At 39.5% G+C, this 22,475-nt stretch overlaps 4 protein-coding genes across 7 annotated transcripts; 1 reads left to right on the top strand and 3 right to left on the bottom strand.

The window, feature by feature from the left end:
• Nucleotides 1-362: 362 nt before the first annotated feature.
• On the bottom strand, nt 363-3,735 carry LOC122017027 (probable purine permease 5). 2 transcript variants are annotated; one of them, XM_042574488.1, is made up of 2 exons: nt 3,599-3,735; nt 363-1,643 (listed from the first exon to the last, which is right to left on the bottom strand). In XM_042574488.1, the coding sequence occupies exons 1-2, from the start codon at nt 3,648-3,650 to the stop codon at nt 568-570; spliced, it is 1,128 nt and encodes a 375-aa protein (XP_042430422.1). In that variant the 5' UTR covers nt 3,651-3,735; the 3' UTR covers nt 363-567. The 2 variants fall into 2 exon arrangements, with proteins under 2 accessions (XP_042430422.1, XP_042430424.1); XM_042574490.1 differs by having other exon boundaries at nt 363-1,628.
• Nucleotides 3,736-4,258: 523 nt separating this feature from the next.
• LOC122015383 (probable WRKY transcription factor 4) lies at nt 4,259-9,166 on the top strand. Its single transcript, XM_042572247.1, has 5 exons — nt 4,259-4,661; nt 6,947-7,120; nt 7,203-7,627; nt 7,709-7,861; nt 8,608-9,166. The coding sequence occupies exons 1-5, from the start codon at nt 4,350-4,352 to the stop codon at nt 8,996-8,998; spliced, it is 1,455 nt and encodes a 484-aa protein (XP_042428181.1). The 5' UTR covers nt 4,259-4,349; the 3' UTR covers nt 8,999-9,166.
• Nucleotides 9,167-11,954: 2,788 nt separating this feature from the next.
• On the bottom strand, nt 11,955-19,713 carry LOC122016070 (probable N-acetyltransferase HLS1). Of its 2 annotated transcripts, none has more exons than XM_042573234.1 (4): nt 19,583-19,713; nt 13,574-15,152; nt 13,365-13,495; nt 11,955-12,936 (listed from the first exon to the last, which is right to left on the bottom strand). In XM_042573234.1, exons 2-4 carry the CDS (start codon nt 13,772-13,774, stop codon nt 12,075-12,077), a joined length of 1,194 nt encoding a protein of 397 aa, XP_042429168.1. In that variant the 5' UTR covers nt 13,775-15,152; nt 19,583-19,713; the 3' UTR covers nt 11,955-12,074. The 2 variants fall into 2 exon arrangements, with proteins under 2 accessions (XP_042429168.1, XP_042429167.1); XM_042573233.1 differs by having other exon boundaries at nt 19,569-19,704.
• On the bottom strand, nt 19,319-22,124 carry LOC122016071 (chaperone protein dnaJ 8, chloroplastic-like). 2 transcript variants are annotated; one of them, XM_042573237.1, is made up of 5 exons: nt 21,807-22,124; nt 21,434-21,502; nt 20,052-20,105; nt 19,809-19,947; nt 19,319-19,730 (listed from the first exon to the last, which is right to left on the bottom strand). In XM_042573237.1, exons 1-4 carry the CDS (start codon nt 22,014-22,016, stop codon nt 19,846-19,848), a joined length of 435 nt encoding a protein of 144 aa, XP_042429171.1. In that variant the 5' UTR covers nt 22,017-22,124; the 3' UTR covers nt 19,319-19,730; nt 19,809-19,845. The 2 variants fall into 2 exon arrangements, with proteins under 2 accessions (XP_042429171.1, XP_042429170.1); XM_042573236.1 differs by lacking the exons at nt 19,319-19,730; nt 19,809-19,947; nt 20,052-20,105 and adding an exon at nt 20,225-20,733 and having other exon boundaries at nt 21,807-22,118.
• Nucleotides 22,125-22,475: the final 351 nt, after the last annotated feature.

The following is a 22,475-nucleotide window of genomic DNA, read 5'->3' as shown; positions in this document are numbered from 1 at the left end:
CTTTCCTCGATGAACCAAGTACACCTATGCCGAGTTCAACTACCTTATTAGACACTTTGACTTAACTGTGGTTACGTTGGGCGAGCTGCGTCTAGTTAGATACCTTACTATACCCAACTTGGTCTCGACCGGTTCAACTTGTACTCAGAATTTAAATGGAATGGAGCTCTGACTGTAAACTAGGTGATCTTCCTTCAGTTGCAATGACACCACTCTTTGGAGACTCATTCACCTTCGCCACTGATTTCTCTTCACAACCGATCACCTTTAACACACAAACATGGCCACTTGGAGACATTGCCTGGATTTGCATCGAACTTAAATCACAAGAACAAGAGAATCAAAATTTTCAAACTTTGTAATCTCGCAGAAACCAAACTAGCCATTTTCTTAATGTTTTCCATCATTACATGATCCTTTGTGTTTCCAATCTATAACAAGGTAATTCTTCATCTTCTTTGATTTCTAAGTGCCTATACGATGCAAGCTAAACATATTTTGCTGCAGTTTTTACCGAAATATGTTCACTAGAAAGCATGAGCCTAGCGCTGTAACTCTGAGATAAAACTACGCCTTCTTTTTAGAGGAAGAGTGGCCAACAATATACGAAGCAAATCCCCAAACAGTAAGGACCAGAGACAAGATCTTAAAGCCACTCATGGGATCATGGAAGAAGATAACTGCAGCTATACTTGTGATCGGAACCCTCACTGCATTAAGAACACCGGCAAAAACTGTAGAAGCCAGGAAGAGAATAGCTGTACCCCCCAACACTCCCAACTGAAATGTGATGGCAGCCCAAGTGAGGACTAAGGTGTAGGAAACCTGACCGTTCTTGAAGTCTCTCGCTTCTGACCGCATCCCTTGGAAGTCCTTGTTCACGATAAGCCCGATCGAAGTGAAAATGAATGCAGCCAGCAAGACCATCACCTGCTGCTCCAGCACGACATGGAAGGATCTCCTCCCCAGCAACCTGATGAAAACCAGCTCAGAGAGCGCAAAGATAAGGCCATGGAGAGCTGAGCCAAGGATGTCCAAGATGAATGCCAGATTATATTGTTTATCGGTGACTCCAGGGTATCGGTCTGAACCAGAATCCAATCCAATGATGACTGCGCCTGCAGTGATGATGACAATAGCATTGAGGGAAGAAAGGTTCAGATTGTTCTTGACAATGAAGTATCCAAACAATGCTGAAAATGCCAGCGAAGAGGCGGCGAGGAGGGAAGCAGTAGATGCTGGAAGATATGCATATGCCCAAGCATACATCAGGTTATCAGCAGCACTGAGGAAGCCAAGTAGAACATAGGCAAGGAAGAGCTTGAAGGAAAAAGGAGTCGGAGATACTTTACGGACAAAATAAATAGGGGCTAAGAAGAGTGCAGTCATTGGCCAACCAGCAACTGCTGCCCAGGAAATTATCCATTTGCTCTTGCCACCATTCGCATAATACATACGAGATAGAAGACTTGAAGTAGGAAAAGCCACAAGCATAGCAATGCTGCTAAGAAACAATAAAATCCAATAAGAAATGGGCTTCCTTAGGTATGTTCCCTGAATCTGATCCCAAAGTTCAGCTATTCTTTTCTGCAATGAGGAATTCGATTCCAATGACACTAAGTCTGCTCCTGGTTGAGGGTGATCTGGAATATTGTTAAATAAACAATGTGCAATAGGAAATAAATGACAATGTCACAAAGATCAATAAGCTACATGTGTAAATTAAGATAGTTATAGTTTTAGAATTAACTGCTGTTGTATTTATCACATGGATCGATACCAGAGAAAAGTGACTATTTTAGTTGGAAGTTAGTAAGTCATGGCTCTTGTATATATGATGTGATTCAAGCAGTTCATCTAGCAAAGAAAATAAACTGATGAACTTATTTAGAGTTTCCCTCAGATTAGAAGGAGAATATAGAATCTGAGGTGTGGAATTCATTAGTCATACAGTCTCATCATTTAGAAGATTCTTAATGTGGGCAATTTTACTCACTATATTCATTGGGGTGAAAGGACATGTGGCAACATAGGAGCAGGCTAAGGAACACTAGACGCAACCAATCGAAGGTGTTTCAATGACATTGGTGGTGGCACACGTCAACATCTTGAGGCCTATAAATATGGTCAAGTGGTGCTATCCAAGGTCGGTGAAATGACACAAGCCCTGACTCAACTAGAGACTACTCTGTCTTAGTTTAGAACCCTGCTCACACCCCAGCTCCGAGCTGCTGTGAACCTCACTTCGAACCAACAAAGAACTAGAAACAGTCCAGCCAAAGTATATTGGGGGAAACAATACCTAGTCCAAACTCCTTCCGGTTTGGGCTAGACCTACAACAAGTTGACCAAGCTATAATTGAACTACATGATTAGCTTTCATCTGTTGTAATCTAACCATGTAACAACTCTTAAATACAGAATAATTGTTTAGCTTCCCATGCTATTCAGGACTTAAAAGGGATGCTTGTGGTTGTGGAGAATAGTCAAATGCTTTATCATTAAAGGCGTGTCTTATTCACTTGGAATCTCTATCACAAACCTTTGAATCTTGGCAAAAGTCATGCAATTCTTCTTTTCATAAAGAATTTGAAGATCAATTTAAATCTCATGTTACTCTAAGGTCAACTCTTGTTCCTATTGTCAATGTAATGTCATTCATCTCCAACACCAAACCTCATTTTCTTTGTCAAACTTAAGTTCTTATTAATCAACACAAGAAGAATTTAGCTACCCTACAATAACAACCTATAACCATGAATCAAAGTTAAGTAGGGGTGTAATTGAGCCGAGCCGACCGGAACTCTTGAATGTTTGAGTTTGACTCGTTTATAATCGAGTTCGAGCTTTATTTAACGAATATATTCATGGCTCACGAGTTTATTCAAACTTTTATCGAGCCTAAACGAACTTAATAAATATAAATTATAAATTTAAATATTCATTAGAAACTAAATTATATATTTAGAGAAAATTATAATATTCTTATTAAAATTTATAATTTTATGCTAATAAATAAATTTAATATATTTGTTTATATTTTTCATAAGTCGAGTGTAAAATCTATAAATTCAATATCAAAACTATTATTTTTTCATTTAAAAGTTGATGCATGAGCGTACTAACGAACATGTTCACGAGCTAATGAACCGCGTATTGTGAAACTTGAGCTTAGTTTGTTTATCTTAACGAGCCTCATTAAACGAGCTCAAACAAGTTTTTATCAAATCGAGCTTTGAATAGCTCATGAATGATTTGGTTCATTTACATCCCTAAAATTAGGTAAACAGTAAACCTTCAAATGAATAAATGCAAAAGACAATATTTTAAGAATTTCCCCAAAAAAAATACTTAAAAGAAGACTTTTTTTTCTTCTATTTTGGCACCCACCAAAAAGGACGACATAGCTCAACTGACTTGAATGAAGAAAACCTAGCTATTGTGACAGCAAGAGCAATGCGCCTTTGATGAAGAAGGAATCCAGGAACAAAAGAATTAATAGCAGATGAGCCATCGAAGAAGGGTTCCAGTTTCCAGGGCAGCGCATTGGATCCGGAACAAAACGTGGAAGAAGGGAGGACCGAGGAGCGATGTATACCTGTAGGAGCGATGGAAATCGTGTGGCGAGTGGGATCGTTGTCGTCATCCATGACGCTGAGCTCTCCACCTCGGCGACGACACTCGGCGGCGGCAGGTGCGGAAAGGAGCCGCCTTTCTGCTTTTTGGAGATGGAGTGAATAGGAAGGGGAGATTAAGGTTTTGAGTATTTAAGATAACTGGGAAATTAATATTTTTTTAAAAAAGGTAATTAAATAAAAGCTCTTCATTTTAATTAATTTATAATAGATGTAACAAATATTTATTTATCTTCCAAAATTTATTTTTTGTTGATTAAATTGACAAAAAACCATCATTAATTATGAGTTTCGATCATCTTAAAGGTATTTTTTGTCATTTTAAAAAAATGTAATGGGCATTTTTAAATTAAATATAAGTATTAGGGGCCGGATGAAAATTTTCATAATTACGGCGACGTAAATTAATTAAATAAATGAAGAAATAAAAGAAGTCTCACGCCTTCCTTGCTGCCACTGTGCTGAGGTCAACCCCGCAACTATTACGGCCGTCAATTGCCGTCAAATTGAACCGGTCTATTTCTTTGAAGGAAGGGCATGTACAGTTAGTTGAGGCCGGTCCGCATTGACGGACCTAAATAAACCAAACGTCGTTAGATTTTTTCTGGTCAAATGCAGTCAAAATACTCGAAACCTTTTGCTTGCTCTCAATCTTTTATCCTCTGCCTTCCTCTCCTGGCGAAACCCTAGGATCTCTGGAGGGAGGTGGTTCCGATGGCGGAGGAGGCGGATGTCCAGGAAGCTCAGGTGGAGGAGAAGCCCCATGTCGATGGGGCTGACGGCGGAGCTGAGGATGCTGAGAAACGGGCGAGCGCCGATCCCGAGCCGCCGGAAGCTGCGAAGGGAGGAACCTCTGGAACCGAGACGAAGGCCGTCGCCAACGAGAGGTCGTTTTCGCAGCTCCTGGCGGGTGCCATGGCTTCGCCGACGGGGAGCTCCTGCCCACCGACGATCCTGACCGTCCCTGTGGTCGCCGTTCCCTGCTTGTTGACTCCCGCCGCGTTGATCGAGTCTCCTACATTCACGGTTCGTGGCCCTAATCTCTCACCCCCTCTATTTCGAAGCTAATCATTGAAATATGCTAGTCGAAGCAAGCGAGATTTTTTCCCCTTCCGTTTGGGGGAAAAGGATTCTTATATATTTTGTGATTTGTCATCGATAGATTCAAGTGATCAATCTGATGACTGAGCTACTATTCTTCCAGAAGCTGATCGTATTCAAAGTTTTTAACTTTTGTGGAATCTTAGTTGGGAGTTTGCTTGCGAACTCGAATTGGCTGCCTTCTGATGCTGTTAACTTCATTAACATCATTAACGCCAGTTTCCATATGCTGTAACACTGAGATCTTATGTCAGGAACCTATTGTGACTTCATATTCTTGCTCAGTAGTCATACTTCTGCATAAGAGGCTGAGAGTTGAGACGTAGTTTTGAGCTTTCTGATTTAGCCAAGATGAATTTGTAGGAGTAAGGTGAATAAGCTCAGTAATCATCCACTGTTTATACTTTATCAATCTACAACTCGGCTACAACAAGTTATTGATAAATACAATATCATGCCATTCAACTAGGCTTACTGCAAAGGCCTCTTAAGAATTTGCTTCTGACCATAAAATGAATTATGTTGTTTTTCACTATTAGATAACAAAATTTCATAACTTTGAGATATTGTCAAGATAAAGAGGTACATAATTGTTTTTTTTTCTGATGGATATAACTGCATCTCCTTAAGTGCACTTGTTTAGGAATTTAAACCCAGAGAATCTGTTTCAGCTCTTAGTCCAGGAACAAAAGTATTATTACCTGGTGAAAAATAGGAAATGGAGTTTCTTTTGTCTTGAACTTGAGATGTATTCCTCGTTCAGGGCAGGAGCAAGTGTCTTGAATGTTTTTAAGTTTTTCCAATTCTATTTGGGTTGAAGTTTTTAAAAGGGATCCAATCCCCTCATGTGAAACAATCTTTTGCATAATAATCCATCTCTCTGTTAGTTTTCATTAAGAATGGGAGATCATTTCAAGTTGTGTGGATTCTCCATGTGAATTTTGATCTACTTCTATACTCAATTACTAAGCTTATAAACCTTCTTTACTAGCCTACAACTTGTCACGTGTGACTAAATTTAGATGTCACACAAATTCAAGCTAAAGAATGAAATTTTACTCATTTATGAACTTTTCAAATAGCTTTCGTTATGTCACACATTTTTGTCTTAATAAAGTTTTTGTCTTTACATACCACATATGCTATGTAGTGGGTTGAATATATATTGCCTATATAAGATTTTTTAAACTCTGACCACATATTATGTAGTAAATGGGGAAGGGACAACATAGGTTTAGGTGGGGGACAAAACAGCAAGAAGGAGAGGGACATAGGAAAACCCTGATCTTATTCTCACACCAAACTGAGGCATGAGAGAGAAGTATAATTGAATTAACTAGAGTGCTATATATCACATGTATAAGTGACCCAATAAGCATTGTTTGACTATCATCTTTTTTTCCAACAGTCTTAACCGTCACACTATTACTGAACCACTGATCACTACAAAATTGAAAGCTGTGACTGAAGCAAATGATGAAAAGGAGGTCACAGTTGGTGGTGCTTAACAAGATTGGAACATCTTGATATTTATAGTTGCCTTATCTTGTGTTCTGGCTTCTACAAGGGATTCTATTCAAATTGAATTTTGTCATTTTCTACCTCTATTTGGATGTTTGGTTACCATAAAACATTTTTTCTTTAATCTATGACCATGTAAGACATGGTTTTCTCACTTTCTTTTATTTAATAAAATTGTGTGATCTAATGTGTTCTTGTTCTAAATGACATAAATTAACTTATAGTGGTATGTTTAAAAATTCTATCAAAGAAACAAAACATATTGTCAGTTCAATGCAATATTAGCCCAATTGTGAGCATTTTAACTTATATTGGGGAAAAAATCTTTAGTTACAAAGACAAAAAAAAATAATAGTTATGTTTAAATTGAGTCATTTTCACATGTTTCATTATTTATTTTACAAAAGTTGCAAAAGATACTTTCATTTATACTTATATATTATGTTCATAAGTGTCTTCATTAAAATTAATTAGCAATATTTTAGAAAAATCTTGCTGATGCTAATGCCATAATTTGTTTAATTTGTTGTGTTGTCTATGAATTTTTTATTTTTTATATTATGTTTATTGTTCAACTCAATTTTAATTTCCTGATGGGGATTCCTGAAAAAAATTCTAGAAAAGCTGCAATGACACTCTTATTTGTATGCTGAAAGATTGTGTTCGATATTATCCCATATCTAATGCAGGGGCAATTCGCAATGACCCATCAAGCAGTATTGGCCGCCGTCACTGCTCAGGCACAGTTGCAAATGCAAGTTGTCTATCCTTCTCCATCAGAAACAAAAACAAAGTCATTTCCACAACCTATTTCTCCAACTGTCAGCCCTGTGCCACTGCAACAAATATCTCCAACGCCTGAGGTAAATTTTGCCTCTAAAAGCAAACTAAAAGATCCTTCAATCTTATTATTGATCTCTGAACTTAATTTATTTTATTCAAAAGGCATACTCAGATGATGCATACCACTGGCGAAAGTATGGCCAGAAGCAAGTGAAGAACACCCAAAATTCTCGAAGCTATTACAGATGTGCAGCCTCCAATTGTGCTGCTAAGAAAAAAGTTGAGCGCTGTCCAGATGGAAAGATTAATGAAGTAATCTACAGAGGGAAACATAATCATGATCCACCTCAAAAGTATCGGTACACAAGGGAGAAAGGATCTCAGTCTGGGGGACCTCCTGGGGAGAATGAGACTTTAGACCATCCGAGCAATGAACCAAATGAATCAGATTCTTCAACATGTAAGACTACAGTCCATCCTGGCACTGACCCTCGTGAGCAACAGTTGTACTGCTCAAGTGACTGTGAAAAGGACATTGGCATTACAACCAAGAAAGACCTCACTGAAGAACCAGATCCGAAAAAAAGGCAAGTGATCTGGAGTTATTTGTGGATTCGTGTTTTATTTTGAATCACTTCTATTGATTTTTTTTGCTATTTGTATCACAGGCTAACTGAAAGTTGTAAAAGCCCCTCGACTCCCGTGCCTAAAACAGTTAGGGAATATATTGTACAAACTGAAATTGATGCTAGACATTTAAGTGATGGCTATAGATGGAGGAAATATGGACAAAAAATGGTGAAGGGCAACACTAATCCTAGGTATGTAGCATGTACATCAGGGACAGCTGACATCTTCATCTTTTTTCCCTTCTACTTTTATAATTCTCAGTTCATTGAGCTAGGTGCTTTTCCTTGAATCTCTATATTTGTTTTTTGTGGAAAAAGTCAACATTGCCATGATAAGAATTCACATCCATCTACTAATTGTAATTTCATCCTAGTTATGTTTGTTTTGTCCTTTTTGGAAAATATATATCACTGCTGATGCCTGATGTTATCAGCCTCTCATGTTATTTTGAAGTAGTATTGTAATCAAGAATCTCTGTTTTCTATGTAAGTGTACAAGGACCATGGATGAACAGTCCAACCTTTGCACCATCACATTGGATCTGATTAGGAACATGATTAAAGTTCCCAAGTTGATTTAAATTGTAAGCATAAGCAATGAGTGTCGGTCCTTGGGTGTTGGGAAATGAATTTGTATTTATGACCTCTATGCGGTTAGTAAATAGACAAGAATTCCATGCCAAGTAAGTTGGCACTGATCATGTTAAATAAGCAACCAGCACCGACTAAAGTTGATTTTCTGGAGCATGATATTTCTTCTCTCTCAATGTGTATGTCAGAGATTATCGACTATTGGCATGGTCTGATTTGGTTGCACTTGCATTACTTTTGGAGAGGAGGTTAAAATTAGTGTATGAATTCAGATGGATTAAATAAATAGTGGCATAGTAGTGCCTATCCAGTCAAACTACTATATCCTTTTCTGTCATATTCTGCAGGAGTTACTACAGGTGCACTCACGATGGGTGTCCTGTTCGTAAGCATGTCGAGAAGTCATCCCATGATGCAAAAGCTCTTCTTATTACTTATGAGGGTAAGCACAATCATGACCAGCCAACTCCCAGATATGCCAATGATCAACAAACTGCTGAGGGTCCTGAATCTGCAACTGATAAGGAACTTGTTACATCTAGTTCACACATGAACTCCTCCAGTTCGGCTAATGAAGTCAAAGAATTATCTACATCAGAACTTGGAGGTGACAAGGCACTGAAATCTGCTGAGTCTCTCACAATCACAAAGGATGCCAATGGAAGGGCTAACCCTGATGGTGTGGTAACCCCTCTTATTGACAAAAAGCCAACAGAAGTTTCAGTAGAAAATACATGAATTGACTTGTTTGTCAATTTTTGGTATGTGTTGTAGTTTATTTGTCTTGTGACAGATCCGATTGTTGTATTAGCATCTGTATAGTCTTTACTGGTGTAGCTGATGTGGGCTCACAAACAGTTCAATATAGTAACCTTGTTTTAAAAGGATCATTACTAATTTCAGAAACACAGGAGCCTGTCTTGAAAAGCATAAACTTATACTCCATCTAAAGAGACAATAGCCTGAGTTATGCATTTGATTCCCCGCTGATTGTGTGGAATTATTTCTAGTGGTGGGCCAACATGTGGCGCAAGAAACTTGTTCATTTTTGGAAGTCAATTTTTTTCCTCAAGTTTTCATGGCAACTGATGCTTAGATGTCCATTTTCATTTTGGAGAATGTTGACATGAAGCTTGTCATTTAATAATATATTACTTAAAACTAATAGGATAATCAGCTTGTGTATTGTTGTATTTGAATACATTATGATATTACAGGTGACAAACAAAGTGCAGCATCATAATTCCTGAAGTTGATGTTTAGAGTATTTTGCCTCCGTTGCATTCTCCAAACTCAATATTTGCATATTGATGTGTCATGTTTTGATGGCGTTCGCTAGTTTCAGCATATTGTGAATGAAAACATCAATTTTTCCTGTCAATATTAGTTGAATTCATTTGATAATTTGTTTCCTTTTGCTTGAATGTTTTATGAATCACAAGTTGCAAGTCTGAGTTTTACAACTAACGTCTTAGCTTTTTTACCCTTATCATCAATTCCTCATCATGGAAGTTGTCATTTTTGTATCAGTGTCATTTCTCCTATTAGTTGTTCACATGAGACTGAATCTTGTTGTAGTTTAAAGTTGTATAGAAAAGTTGTTTCATGTAGTTTACCAGGAAAACTTTCTATTGTAGAATATACAAGATTAGATGATGATCTTTTGACCTTTGAATCTCACAAAATGTAAATTTGGATGCATACTGTCATTTTCATAGGAATAAGAGGAAATCAATTTTCTCTTGAAGTAATCTGTAGAAAATTGTTTCATGTACTTTTACAAGACAATTTTTTGTTGTAGGATACACAATATTGGATGATGACCTTTTTGGATCTCACAAAAAATGCAAACTTAGCTGCTTAATGTCATATCCCCTGGAACAAGAGAGATCAATTTGCTTCTGAAGCAGTTTGTAGAAAAGCCTTTTCATGTAGGTTTACAATATATTTGTTGCAGAATACACAAGATTGGATGATGATCTTTTGACCTTGGAAACTTAGGTGCTTACTGTCATTTTCCTACTAACTAGAGGTAATCAATTTACCTGCTCTTTTCTATATTGAAGATTAAGAAGCATTTTGTTTTAGCAATTATGTTTCTATATGTAGATTGTTAATTGCTGCATAAGTTTTAGATGATAGCTCCTCCTTTCCATGAGTTTATACTAGTGTCTGATCATTGATCTAGGTTTTGTAGATAAATAGCCCTTTTCTTTTTAGTCTATCAAGAACGTTAGGACTTAACTGCAATTACAAGCAAGGACAATAGGATTAGATTGTACAAACAGGATCTTAGTCACTGACCAGTTGCAAATCAAGACCTGAAACATGCTTCACCTCCATCCTCAGCCTGATGGTGTGACCTTGTCACTAGATTCCTTCCTTGGTACTAATTTATCATAGCCAAATCTAACCATTGAACCCAAACCATTTCTTAATCTGCAAACTGTTTTTGTTCCATTCTTTTCATTGTTCCAATCCCCCTCTCAAAAGCAGCATCTAAACCTCCTTTTGGTCCACAGAATGCACAGGTCTTCCCCAACCCCTAAACCCTAATACTTTCTTCTAGGTTCCTTGTGCAGAAACATTATTATATTCAACTTAGAACTGGACACGTTTCTAATCTTGATAGGAGGCTCCCAGTGAGCTTTGCAATTTTCTAGTCTCAGCAGAAAGGTCATGAACTTTATTTGCTTAAACTTACGCAAAGTTGACAGCTTATTGATGTTGTCTCAGCACTTTCCCTTGTAAAATGATGAGGTCTCAGTTATTCTCACTTTATGGCGATACAATTAGTTGCTATCTTTTTCCAATTCAGCATCTGAAAACTTTGGCGACGAAATTTGACTGTGCTTTGTATTCAGGTTCATGGAATGACACTCGCAATGCAAACCGAGTGAGGTGCCTAGAAAGTTAAAGGTGCGGATCTATTGCAATGTTCCTGCCTATACTATATGAATCTGATAGAGTAGACTTTGTACTATTCCTTGGCTCCGCATGCTCTGATACTTGTGCTCGTGCATAGAAAGTATTGATGTATTAGGAAAAAAAAGTTTATGAAATAGACTATCATGGAGAATCTTGGATGAGATGAAGTTTGATAAAATCATTAATTTTCACTTTTGTGGAGAAGATTTAGATATGCCACTGTTTGGAGGAATTAAAAGAGATGCCACCATGTTCCTGCAATGAGATAGTTTAGTGGATGATGAATATTAGGGTTAATGGCTGGAGAATCAAGTAAGGTTTTTATTAGCCCCCGGGGCACCGTACGGTGGTAACGCTGCAGGGCTCTTTCCAATGCACACGCACGCTGGGCATTTTTCAACATCCGTGGAGTTCTAACCACCGGTGAAGTTGGGTAGTTTTTCGTAGTTCATCTGTACTTCCTGAATTTATCTAGTGCCAATTCGTGAGGTTGGATTGTTCACTGAAGAATTAATCGGATCACAAGAATTGGAGTATAAGAAGTATATGAGATATAAGAATAGAGGATAATAGAGAGGTGAATGGGAGGTAACGATGTGATCATCTCCTCTCAACATAAACACTACATTTCGTCCTTTTGATATGAAATTTCTGACTCCATCCGCACTCTTAGACAACAATACTTCGTGGATAAATGAGTTGGCTTCGCATCAAAATATATAGAATCAAATGCATGATTAAATCCCCGTAGGTGTAATGTATTTTTGAGGTTTACTTCTAAGTATATATAATTAACTTGGATTCCGTATTTATCCAAATGACAAATCAAGGGAGATCGTCTGCCTCCGAACCGAAATTAGTATATATACATAGTTTTAATTTATATTCAAAACTCGCGCGGATCTACGAAAATGACGTCCGTCGCCGGCGGGGATGCCATCCAATCGTCGCCGTCGCTGCTGAGGCTGCTACACAGCCTCTTCATGCACCAGACGTCTTCGTCAAAGGAGAAGCGCTTCCAGTGCGGCACAGCCGCCCGCACCGGGTCCCTCGTGCCCACCTCCGCCACCACGGCGGCGCAATGGGCGTCGCCGACCGCCGCGTTGTGCGCCACCCGGCACAGCCTGCGCATCAGACGCGGGCCCTCCGGCCCCGCCATGTGGAGGCCGTACATGACGTAGACTCCAAATGGCTGGAAGACGTCGCGCACCGACGGCACCCTCAGCCACGGCGCGCCGCTGTCCACCGCCCGCAGCACCGCCAGCGCGGCCCTCGTCGCCGTCGGCGCTCCCGCCACCCGAAGGCGGAGCACCTGCGTTGAGTCCCACAGGCTCATCACCGCGAACGACGTTCCTGGAAGTTCGTCGCCGGGGTTGGTCGCGGCGCTTGAGGAGGAGGGGACCGCGAGGAAGGTGCCGATGGTGAGAGGGTGGGCGAGGAGGGCGGGGAGGTCGGAGGGGAGGAACTCGACGGCGGAGGGTGGTAAGATGCGTTGGTAGATGGCGGCGGCGGCAGGAGGCGGGAGGCGGAGGACGGCGGTGGAAGAGGAGGAGACAGGGAGGCGGTGGGCGTGGATGGGGTGGACGAGGACGGCGGGGGAGCGGAATCGGGAGTATCCGAGGCGGCGGATGAAGAGGTTGATGGAGGCAGCGTTGGCGGCGTCGGTAGCCATGTAGGCGTACTCCGCCCCGCGGGCGGCGCTCCACCACTCGGCCCGCTCCACCAGCTTCGTCCCGATCCCGAGTCGCCTGCACAACACAAACTCGGACACCAACACCGAGTCAGCACAACCGAGTTATCACAATTAACAAAATAACCCAGAGCATATAAATAAATAATCACTTGCCCCTAATGCTTGTAGTTACTTTGACACTTCACCTCTTATTGTTTAACAAAATGCATTTTGTCACAATTAATCGAACCAAACAAAAAAAAAGGGAGAGATTTCACTTTGCTCCTTGAGTTGTTTTACACTTCACCCATTAACATGTTATCAAATACATACGGATCCTTTTACTTTGTCAACTGTGTTGTTTTTTTGGCTGTACTGTAAACTTTGTTAGGTTAACAACTCAATCGATAAACAATGTGAAAAAATTGGTGCAAAGTGGAAAAGTTTATATATATAACTTAATTTAGAGTGACAGTTATCAGTCAGTCAATCTCACAAACTCACCGATGATAAGGAGAGACTCGGAGGCCGAGAATGTAAGCGACTTTAACGTAAACCGAATCCCTTCCTCTTGTAACCATCTTAACACATGCTTTTATCACTCCCACCATCTCCTTCTCCCCCGACTCAGCCACCTAAGTAAAATTAAGTCATCTTAATCAATTAATTAAACTCCAAATTAGTTGGCTAATGAGACATAATAATAAGCTTACGAGCATGACATAATCAGGCGCATGACGAACTCGAGACAACGGATCACCCAACAAATCCACAAAGAGAGAGAGGCTCTTCTTCTTCAACTTCTTCTTCTTCGTGTCTCCAATGTCAGCGGTCGGGCCAACATCACATTGGCGCTCCAACTCCTCTACCATAATCAAGTCCTTCTCCATCTCGAACTCCCTCACCTTTATCATTCTCTAGACCTCTTCTTATAATATAACAACTAATATATGTCCAAACTATATCGAAGGACACACTATTTATAGTGTGGGTGAGAACATGTGTGTATATAATTTTAATGGGAATATCATGATGAGTTCCTTATAACTTTTAGGGAGATAAATTAAGACGAGTATTAATTCCACCTTTTGTGGAGTGGAATTAATTGAAAAATAAGTGAAGGATTTTTATGTTAACTATATTAAAGTAGTGGCAACTGGCAAAGTCGAAAAGCTTTAGGTTTTATTCAAGTGGTTAGGATTAATAAGCTAATTAGATTGGCTAAGTGGATTGATTTGATGTTAAAAATGTGTAGTATCTAGTATAAAGCGCCCGCTAGTTAATCAAGAGAAGCCTAGGAGTTGTAATAGGGACAAGCGAATCGAATTTAATTAGGTCCACTTCATTAGGGCATATATATATTATAACTAGTTAATAGTAACTCAAGGCCACCATATTTAGAATTAATCTAATCGCGTATCTCTCTAGCTATGTGGGTAGGCGAATAGAATTGTCGAGAATAGATAAGAAAGATCATGCAAATGATAATGTATGAATCAAGGTTGTGTTTTTTGACTTGCAATAGATATTCAAGTTGTGTCAATTAATTTTGACCGATTTAATCTTATAAAAATTTTCCATCGATCATCAAAATAAATGAAAGTAATCGCAACATACGGTCTATCAATTCAACATTGTTAAATCAACCGTCTATTAAAAAATTATTCGTTAATTTATTAAAGCTGGATTGGTCGCTAAATAAGGGTGAATGATTCCATTAGAGAGCAAATAAGTTTGAGTTGCAAGTCTCTCATGTAGCATCACCCATCATGCTGGGAAAACATGGAAGAATTCACCCCCATGGACCTCAGCATGTTCAAGTCATGCCAAGTACCGTTGAAAAATAATCCGTAATCTATCCAAATTGGTGTAGAGTTACAAAGAAAATTTGAGTTAAATTCAGCCGAAATGACTCGAAGATAATTTTAAATTGTCAACCTGAAAGGTTACGCCGAGCTCCTGGATCGTTCGAGCATAAGTAGGAAGTCACTGGACGAAGCTGAGTGCTGCGAGGTTTGAGCGGCCCGAGTGATTCCCAAGTCCGCTGTACCGCTCAAGTGAGTTGCTGAGTCGGGACGCCGAGTACTCGAGCGGGTTGTCAACTCTGAGTTGGCCGAGTTGTTGAGTCGCCGAGTTATAGTCAAGTGTCGAGCGGGTTGTCAACTCTGAGTTGGCCGAGTTGCTGAGTCGCTGAGTTAGTCGAGTGTCGAGCTCGCTGAGTGATTGCATTGCTCGACTACCAAGTTGGTCAAGTAGTAGAGATGTCGAATCTGAAGAGGAAGATGTTGAGACCTGCATTTGATGTAATTTCTTTAAAATAGATTCGTCCTCTCGGACGGTGCTTCGAGATTATGATAAATGTTTCCCATGATACAAAGGAGAAACCATGATCCGCACAAGTTGTTTGTAGCGATTATAGATTTTGCATTAATCTCATATTAATGCATCTATTCCAATAGTTAATGCGCATACATATCCCTCGATTTATACCTCCTAAGCGGGCGCGCATGAGAGAATATCTTCCGATGTATATGTTCACAATTTCAATACTTACGACACATTATAAATCAACCATAATGTCATGAAAGCCCCAAAGGGAAACTAAACTCCCACACATAATAGTCTCCTTTCTTTCTGCCTTCCTTCTCCATTCACATTTCCAACAAGTATCTCACAAGATGGAGGTCTCGATCATACCTTATGAGAAAAGATCAAGTAAATTGCACCCTACTAGACACATTTTCGCTCCATTGAATGTCTCCATTGAATGTCGACTACCTTGAATGCAACAACTTGATGCAATGGGACAAGATGCACTCTACCGTTAAATGATTACCACATTAGCTCATCAATTACAGGAGCTCTCTCCTCCAATCATTGAGGTCCAATGAACCAAATCTCTCTCGAACCCAAATCATCTCCTAATCACAAACACTAACACCTAGTTTTGCACTGAACTAATTAACCAAAACTTCACTCTCAATGAACCCTAATTGGTACCTTAAGTTGATGCCAAATTGTTGCTAAAAAGAAAACATTATCATCTAAAAATTTTGAACTTGGCACCACATATTTGTGGTATACAAGAGGAAACAAATAGTGTAATTGCTAGGGTTAAATCTAGCTCACTAACACCCTTTCCACTTATCTTCTTATTCTTATCCTCTCCGACTACATTTTTCATTTTACTTTTTTCTATTTATCTCTTACATCTCCCCCTTCAGTTGTCTTAAGAAAAATACTGTCTATCGGTTAAATCCGAACCATAACTTATACACATTCAAGATTCAAACACTAATTTCTTATTTATTCTTCAATGTTTTACCCTTGCATCACACGATTCAAACTCTAATTTCTTATTTATGTTTTACCACTGCACCACACCATTGGAGTGCTTTAATTGTATAGGGCATGCCATCATAGATATTATCTCTTCTTGCTAGGATTTGGATATTATATGTGCCATCTTTCAATAGTTTTAAATGTATATATAGTCGATTAATCTTTATTAAAAAATATATAGAGCATCTAACATGAAATAGGTTGATAAAAAACTTTCGATAAAAAAAATTTACTATAATATCAATGACAACATAAATAGACCGCTATTTCATGTCATTTGCGATGATCACTATTTCATCATCAAGACATCTTAACTAGTTGGGAAGTATCTTTGTTGCTTATACATAGAGCCGTCAATTTGGGTTGAGCCCGTCGGGTTGGCCCGCTCCGTCAAATAATTTAAGCGGGTTGGGTTGGAATTTTATCAACCCAAGTCCGCCGTGGGCCGACCTGCCTAGGCCCGCGACCCGCGCGGGTCGGCCCGCTCGGGCTTGGGTTGGCCCGCGGGTTGAAAAACACATGCAAGCTAAGTTTTAAGTCAATTTATTATCTTTCTTTGTTATAATTTTGAAATAAAAATAGTATTTTTCATCCAACAAAAGTACTTGTTTGTGTTCATTTATATTTAAAATACATGTTTATGTATACATTTAATTGTAGAAAACTTTTTCGAAGTAAAATGTTGAAGATATGAAATATTTTTTAATTTTTTAAAAAAATTTTGATGGGCCCACGGGTTGGCCCGCCAAACCCACAACCCGCCTTAGAATGGGTTGGGTTGGAAATTTCCCAACCCGCCAAGTTGGCGGGTTGTGTTGGTGCAACCTTAGGTCAAGGTTGACCTGGTTGACCCGACTCGAGGTGACTGGACTCGAGTTGTATTTTGATGTTTGACTTGGGAAGATTGTCGGTGCAACCTTAGGTCGAGGTTGACCTAGTTGAGTTGCATGTTGATGTTTGACACTCGTGAGAGAGTTCTATTCTTGATGTTTGACAAGAATAGGTGTTTGGGAGATTGTAGGTGCAACCTTAGGTCAAGGTTGACCTGGTTGACCTGATTCGGGAAAAGTCCAAGCAGGGAGCTTGGCACGCGAAAAGTCCAAGCATGGAGACTTGGCACTGGAAAAGTCCAAGCAGGGAGCTTGGCACGCGAAAAGTCCAAGTATGGAGACTTGGCATTGGAAAAGTCCAAGCAGGGAGCTTGGCACGCGAAAAGTCCAAGTATGGAGACTTGGCACTGGAAAAGTCCAAGTATGGAGACTTGGCACGGAGAAGTCCAAGCAGGGAGCTTGGCACGAGGAAAAGTCCTAACTGGGATGTTAGGCAATGGGAAAGTCCTAACTAGGATGTTAGGCAGTTGGAAAGTCCTGGTGAGTGAAGCCAGGCAGTGAGGAAGTCCTAACTGGGATGTTAGGCAGTGTGGAAATCCTGGTGAGTGAAGCTAGGTGAAAGTCCTGGTGAGTGAAGCCAGGCAAAGGAAAATCCAGATGGATCAGGGATGATCGGACATCTGGTGTGGAAAAGTCTAAGTGGGTCAAGAGAGTGATCGGATACTTGACACGAAGAGGAAAATCCAGATGGATCAGGGATGATCGGACATCTGGTGTGGAAAAGTCTAAGTGGGTCAAAGGGATTGACCGGACACTTAGCGGGGAGTGCTAGCAGGTCAAGGGAGTGACCGGATGCTAGGCATGATGTGCCAACAGGCCAAAGTTGACCGGATGTTGGTGTGGAAGCCTTAGGTTTAGGGCTGAGAAGTTTGGATCGGGCTGCAGACTGATCCAATGATACATGACTCATCTGATCGGTCTGGTGACCGATCAGTGACCAATCAGTATGCTACTGATGGTTATCTGATCGGTCTGGAGACCGATCAGAAGGAGATCAGTGGCAAACTAGCGGAGAAGAGAAGCCTGATCGGTCTGCGGACCGATCAGGAGGTTCCCTGATCGGTCTGCGGACCGATCAGAGGTCTCCGATGTCCGTCCCGATCGGTCGATCGGTCCATGGACCGATCGGACGGAACATAGGCTTCTTGCATCGGTCCGCACCGATCAGATGTTGCTGATCGGTCCACGCATCGATCAGGTTCTAGCTGCGACGCAACGGCTAGTTTCTTCACCGCTTTCTTCGCAGTATAAAGGGCCGAGAGCTTCTGTGGAATCGCTTACTTCTTCCCGCTTCTAGCTTGCCGCTTGCGATCCGAGCTTTGTTGAGCTCTCCCGAAGCTTGTGAGCTTCCCGACGGTCACCGCCGTTGTCCGAGAAGTTGTTGCTTCACAGCGAGAAGGCGAGTTAGTGTTTATACATTGTTCTTGTCTTTCTACTTGTATTCCTTGTATTCTAGTCTGCTGTTGCAAACGTTTGTGGCGAGGTTTCTCCACCCACAAGGAGTATATTGTATTAGCCGGTTTTCCGGGGGCTCATCCACCGACGGATTGATAGGGCTCGTCCACCTCACGGACACGCCGAGGAGTAGGAGTTCATCTCCGAACCTCGTTACATCCTTGCGTTTGAGGTTTGCTTTCTTCTTCTTAGTTTCTTCCTTGTATTTCCGCTGCAACTAACCTAATCGTAGGAAGAAACGCGAAAGATTGGGGTCGGCTATTCACACCCCCCTCTCTAGCCGTACGAAGGATCCTAACAGGTTGGCCCGCCCCGCCCCGCCCCGCCAAATGGTTAGCCCACCACGGGCCGACCCGCCCCGCCATGGGTTGGCCCGTCTGACAGTTCTACTTATACATTGCAAGTATTTTTCATAATTGTCACTTGGACATCCTAACCCATTTATTTCACTAAGTTTTAACTAATTGTTACTCCACTTAAACCTAACCATAATTATTTTAAATGTTTATAGGGAAAAGGAATAAAATCTTCCATTGACATCACATCAACAAAGTTCATAATCTAAGGGTTTATAATGATAATTTTTTAAATGTTTACATGCCATATATTCTTTAGTTAGGATTTTGGCATCTTCAAATCAGAAAATCATTTGTTTTGCATAAAATAAAAGGCATAATTAATCCAAATCTAATCTTGCGTTTAAATGAGATCATGATGATCTCATGTAGCTTTTGTGTTATGATCAACAGAATATTTAATCCACAACTTAAATTAATTAAAAACAGGAATATATTCTCATGTAATATTGTTTCCATAATGAATGGACTTAACAAATATTTTTAAATTTGCAAAAAGAAAAAGAAAAACGATACAACACTATGTCTATAAGCGGCCGGTTGAGTGCATGACTTGAACTTAAAGCTAAGTGGTGCGCAATCAACCCTTTTGATAGCTAATAATAAAAGATTGTATGGTATGCTCTTGACTACAGAACATTATATGAACAACTAGTAAATCTTACCTAGAGTAGCTCACCTTCACAGTGACCATCAAATTCTGTTTGTAAAATAGTAGCTAGCTAATCCGCTTTGAGTTCCTTTCGCGCATGAACAGCTTGTACTTGAACTACCATCTGAGCTTCCTAAGGAGTCTCATACTAGTTATGGATCATAAGGCTATATCGCTGAAAAATTCAGATGAAGAGGAAACATAGTCATTCTTAACTTTACAGGGTATCTCAAGTTAAATCATGGTTCCTTACTGTATGTATACTCTGTCTGGGGTTCGCCGCTATCTGTTCATCGACACATTTGTATCTCGTAGCTAAATTTCAAGTGTTTAGATTCCTCTAAACTCAGGAAGTTTGCAGCAGCTATAAGAAATCTTTTTCGGTTGCAACTCTGCAAGTGGGAAACCAACAATTACAGCAAGCCTGGATAACCAATATAACAACTGACTTTATATTTTCTTGTATCAGGCAATGATAATTTGACAATTTACTTACCTTAGATCGTGCATCATCATCCTCATTCTTGTCTTTCTTTCCTCCCATCATTTGCTATTGGCATATTACAAGAATAAAAAAAAAAAAAGAACATAAACATCATTTTCGGAACAGTTTGCTTACATTTTCTTCTGCAGTAATGATTTCCAATGTTACAAACACTAATTATAAACTAGGTCAAATAAATCCAACCAATCTCGAGATTATCACACAAGGACATCAATACATTTTCTGTTTAGTACATGGAGGAATCAAACATAGTATCGAAATTTTTTAGCACCAATTCAGAAAACAGCCTAAACTAGGCTAAAATAAACATATTTGTGACAGAATTGGGGATTATGTACACTCATTCACTTGAGTACCGTATGATTAGGATAGCTTTGTGCAAAGTTCAATAGGGAGATAAAAACCATGTGGTGATGATGATGATTCACTTTAAATATGGTAATGTCAACTCAGGTTGATCAGGAGTCACTTAGATGTAGGGGTTGATGTGGTCAGAATAATCTCTCACAAAGCTAGCTCCTTCCCACCCCATCCATTCCTCCCACAAGTCGTCAGGGTCATACATTCCTCTCTTCTGATTCTCATTGTCGGAATAATAATTGTTATTCCATCCAGTCGGCTGATGCTGGCGTTGCTTCTTCTCTTCAACTTCTCTCAAATTGCTCAGAACAAGCTGCAATAATCATGGATGATCTCAGTCAGCTATCTTCTGAACACAGTTTGCACTTCATGTGCTGCAATTAGTTGATAGTCTCACCAAATGGTACATTTACTTTCATCGAAAAGTATCTTACAAAGAAAAACCATCAGAAATTATTTTTCAAGCAAGATATCAATTGAGAATAATCATAAAAAGTCGTTTTAACTTAAGGTTTTAATGCTAAGTAAACATAGTATTATTAACATACAAACTTATCTATATATATATAGATACCATAAAACCTTAATTGGAAAGAAAACCATCACCAATAGTTTTACTTAGCTTTCAAATGGAAACCAAACTGATAAACCAATTTTTGCAGATTGAATCAGTTGGGTTTTCCAATCAATGTGAAAATTTATAAATAAGTGTAGGAAAACAAGGGGTGGGTCACATAAGTACATCTTGTACAATTGGGGAATTATTTACTTTTAAGTGATAAAACATATTCAACAACAAAATGAATTTGTCATTATTGATAACATTCACCAAGTATGCCTCTTTTTTTCAATATCAAAGTAGAATACATGACAAATGGGATTTCCTTTGAGTTCCTTCAGTAATGAACAAACATGTCAAGTTTCATTTTTCAGATGGGAACTATGAGATGAAAAAGAGTAAACTTTGAACATGATAATAAGTATGAAACATCTCGACAGGACAAATTGCTTACATCATAGGCTTCATTGATCCTATGAAACTGGACACCGCAGTTCTCCCCTTTGTAAACATCTGGATGATACTGCAGCAGAAGGCAATTGTTATATACAAATTCATGAAAAACAATCTACTCCTACATCCTCCAGCTAAACGCCAAGAATAAAATCCTAGAGACATTGGAATTCAAATGATTCAAGGGGAAAGAAAACCCTAAACATAAACTAATTGGCTTGTAATTGACTGGTAAAACCTGATGTACCAAAAGAAAATACCAATTTGTAGCAAACAAAGAAGTTCCAGACCTTGAATTAAAACCCCCGCTTCTTTAAATTACTTCAGATTCAAAGTTCATCAAGAAATGAGATGGAGGGAAAAGACGGGAGAACCTGAAGAGCGAGCTTCCGGAACGCCTTCTTTACTTCCTTCTCCGACGCCCCTGGCCGAACCCTAAGCATCCGGTACTGATCCGCCAAACTCCCATTGCCGGAAGCGGAGCACCTTACTTTGCTTGATCCGCTCCTCCCCTTCGAGTTCGACGCCTCATTGCTTCTACCCACCCAACCCAAAGGTCGCGTCATCACTGTCAAGATCGCCATTTTCCTAGATCGTCAATATCCTCCTCCTCCGCCACCTCCTCCTCCCAAAATCCAACGAAGAGATGTGGAAAAGAGCGACCTTTAGAAGAGGGCGACGACTGCGACGGCAAATCGTCACAAGGCCCATTTTATAGGTCACAAGGTAAAGCGCCACAATTTTTATTTATTTATGGATAATTCTGAAAAAAATGCGTGAAACATGTGCGTAAATGAATTGGGACAAGCTGCTGTACTCATTCAGCACGTGTTTTTGTGGGTTTCAAACTAAATATGTTATTATTAAAATGTGATTGATAATGATTTATAAAATATATTCTGACTATCAGATTTTAATCATTTAATATTATTCATATTTAAATCTGACACTGATAAAAATATATAATTTTTTATAAAACATTTGTATCATAGTCAAAATTTGAAATTTATTTTCAATTTTAAAAAATATCCAAAATAAGTGTA

This window comes from Zingiber officinale, chromosome 8B (assembly GCF_018446385.1).
Source record: "Zingiber officinale cultivar Zhangliang chromosome 8B, Zo_v1.1, whole genome shotgun sequence".
In the NCBI taxonomy this organism is placed as follows: domain Eukaryota; kingdom Viridiplantae; phylum Streptophyta; class Magnoliopsida; order Zingiberales; family Zingiberaceae; genus Zingiber; species Zingiber officinale.
The sequence above is the reverse complement of the archived record's forward strand: the minus strand, read 5'-3'. Positions and strand labels throughout refer to the sequence as shown.

What these genes read in the sequence shown, in the direction of transcription:
- LOC122017027 (XM_042574488.1), bottom strand. Translation starts at nt 3,650, where the DNA reads ATGGATGACGACAACGATCCCACTCGCCACACGATTTCCATCGCTCCT. An exon ending in GATTTCCATCGCTCCTACAG is followed by an intron (nt 1,644 to 3,598) that starts GTATACATCGCT and finishes ACAATATTCCAG; the next exon opens with ATCACCCTCAACCAGGAGCA.
- LOC122015383 (XM_042572247.1), top strand. Translation starts at nt 4,350, where the DNA reads ATGGCGGAGGAGGCGGATGTCCAGGAAGCTCAGGTGGAGGAGAAGCCC. An exon ending in AAATATCTCCAACGCCTGAG is followed by an intron (nt 7,121 to 7,202) that starts GTAAATTTTGCC and finishes TTTATTCAAAAG; the next exon opens with GCATACTCAGATGATGCATA. An exon ending in GAACCAGATCCGAAAAAAAG is followed by an intron (nt 7,628 to 7,708) that starts GCAAGTGATCTG and finishes TTTGTATCACAG; the next exon opens with GCTAACTGAAAGTTGTAAAA.
- LOC122016070 (XM_042573234.1), bottom strand. Translation starts at nt 13,774, where the DNA reads ATGATAAAGGTGAGGGAGTTCGAGATGGAGAAGGACTTGATTATGGTA. An exon ending in CGCCTGATTATGTCATGCTC is followed by an intron (nt 13,496 to 13,573) that starts GTAAGCTTATTA and finishes AATTTTACTTAG; the next exon opens with GTGGCTGAGTCGGGGGAGAA. An exon ending in CGAGTCTCTCCTTATCATCG is followed by an intron (nt 12,937 to 13,364) that starts GTGAGTTTGTGA and finishes TGTGTTGTGCAG; the next exon opens with GCGACTCGGGATCGGGACGA.
- LOC122016071 (XM_042573236.1), bottom strand. Translation starts at nt 22,016, where the DNA reads ATGGCGATCTTGACAGTGATGACGCGACCTTTGGGTTGGGTGGGTAGA. An exon ending in TCCGGAAGCTCGCTCTTCAG is followed by an intron (nt 21,503 to 21,806) that starts GTTCTCCCGTCT and finishes CTTCTGCTGCAG; the next exon opens with TATCATCCAGATGTTTACAA. An exon ending in GGATCAATGAAGCCTATGAT is followed by an intron (nt 20,734 to 21,433) that starts GTAAGCAATTTG and finishes TGATTATTGCAG; the next exon opens with CTTGTTCTGAGCAATTTGAG.